Genomic DNA, 1,514 nt, shown 5'->3' on the forward strand with positions numbered 1-1,514 from the left:
GTTGTTGAAATGGTTTTGTGAGCTTTAATCTGAGAATCTGGCGTTTCTGGCAAAAACACAGGTATATTTAAAAGTCAGGATTTAATGAATTGATATCGCTTTATTCAAGCTACTCACCTCCCACTTCCACTTTCAACTGGACCACGGCCAATCAGAGAGGTCCCGCCCCTGACTATCTCTGATTGGTTTAGTCCACGATAGGGGCAAAATGTGTCTCTGGTGGACAACACAGAAAAGGGCACAGATATATATATATTTTTTGCGACACCAAAACAGGGGCGCACACAGGCAAAAAAAAATATTTTTTTTTAGTCGCACCACTGAAAAATTTGGTCACAAATGCGAACAAATTGGTGGCACTCTAGAGCCCTGCTCCCTGTTACTGATCTTACTCTTTGCATGTTAAGCACTTTGGTGCACCACTGGTTTTTAAATGTGCTGTATAAATAAAGTTTGTTGTTGTTGTTTGATGCTCTGATGCGACCTGAGTCACACTGTGCGTCCGACAGGATTTCAAACAGGTTTGATTTTCTTACACCCATACGACTGATGTTTGGGTGGTCGTGGGGTGTTAATCGCTTCTCGTTACCCCAGGTATACTACACGATGAAGGTGAAACTCGGCCGATCCCCAATCGTCTCAAAATGGGCCAAAACTCGCTCAGTGCATGGCCAGCATTAGAGAGGTCACATGGTGCCTCCTGGAGGAGGTGTTTTGAACATCTCCTACCAGAGGTCGTGAATCGGACCCAGAACAGTCTGGACATCAAGTCTTTCAGCTGGTATCCATGGAGACGGACCCTGGTCTCTGCTGCAGACGAGCAGGTGTTTGGTTGGTTCAGTCGTTGGTTTGCTCGCGGATGCGTTGTCCAGCCTGGCCCAAACTTCTCATTGACAGCAGTCTCAGCCTGAGCACAGTTTAGACGTCACCAGGAAGTGCCACGACTTACACTTTGATCAGCGCTGCAGACCGGAGCGACCTTCGTCTGGAAGCCTCACAGAGACGGTGTGAAAACTGATTCTTCATCGCTGCTGTAACTCGGATACACTGACCTGTCTGCTCTGTCTCTCCAGTCTACACCTTGTTCGCCTTCATCGAGTACCTGATGGTCTCCTCCAACATCGCCTTCCACTTTACGGCTTTCTGGGACTTTGGCAGCAAAGAGCTGATCGTGGCCACGCCGCTGATACGACACTGAGCTCCGCCCAGAGAGTTCTTCTTCTATCGTTGCTTTTAAACACCTGGGTTTAAAGGCTGTGTCCATCTTCTGTTTGCAAGCTGCTGGAGCGTCTTTAATGCAGTTATCTGAACAGTCATGCGGCTGCTGTGCGGCTAGTGCTCCACCAGAACAAGAAGTCTGAGCTCCAGCAGCTTTTCAGAGAAACTAATGTGAAGCTGAGCAAAACAAATAAAACCTTCTTACAACTGAAAATAAAATCAAAGTTTGTTAAATGTTATATATTACAAATGTTATAGCTGGGAGTCGTCCTGTTACGTCAGCTTTTAAAACCTTT

General features: G+C 46.5%; 1 protein-coding gene across 1 annotated transcript in view; it reads left to right on the forward strand.

Moving 5' to 3' along the window:
- The window catches only part of LOC102215222 (post-GPI attachment to proteins factor 2-like), a 6,194-nt gene extending 4,824 nt beyond the window's left edge, over positions 1-1,370 (forward strand). Inside the window, exon 4 of the mRNA XM_013915191.1 lies at positions 1,074-1,370. Within this exon, the coding sequence (XP_013770645.1) occupies positions 1,074-1,198 (125 nt within the window). The 3' untranslated portion in view covers positions 1,199-1,370. The remainder of the gene's footprint in view (positions 1-1,073) is intronic.
- Positions 1,371-1,514: the final 144 nt, after the last annotated feature.

The sequence above is a fragment of the Pundamilia nyererei genome, unplaced genomic scaffold (genome assembly GCF_000239375.1).
Source record: "Pundamilia nyererei isolate P.nyererei 1_Seehausen unplaced genomic scaffold, PunNye1.0 scaffold00266, whole genome shotgun sequence".
In the NCBI taxonomy this organism is placed as follows: Eukaryota; Metazoa; Chordata; class Actinopteri; order Cichliformes; family Cichlidae; genus Pundamilia; species Pundamilia nyererei.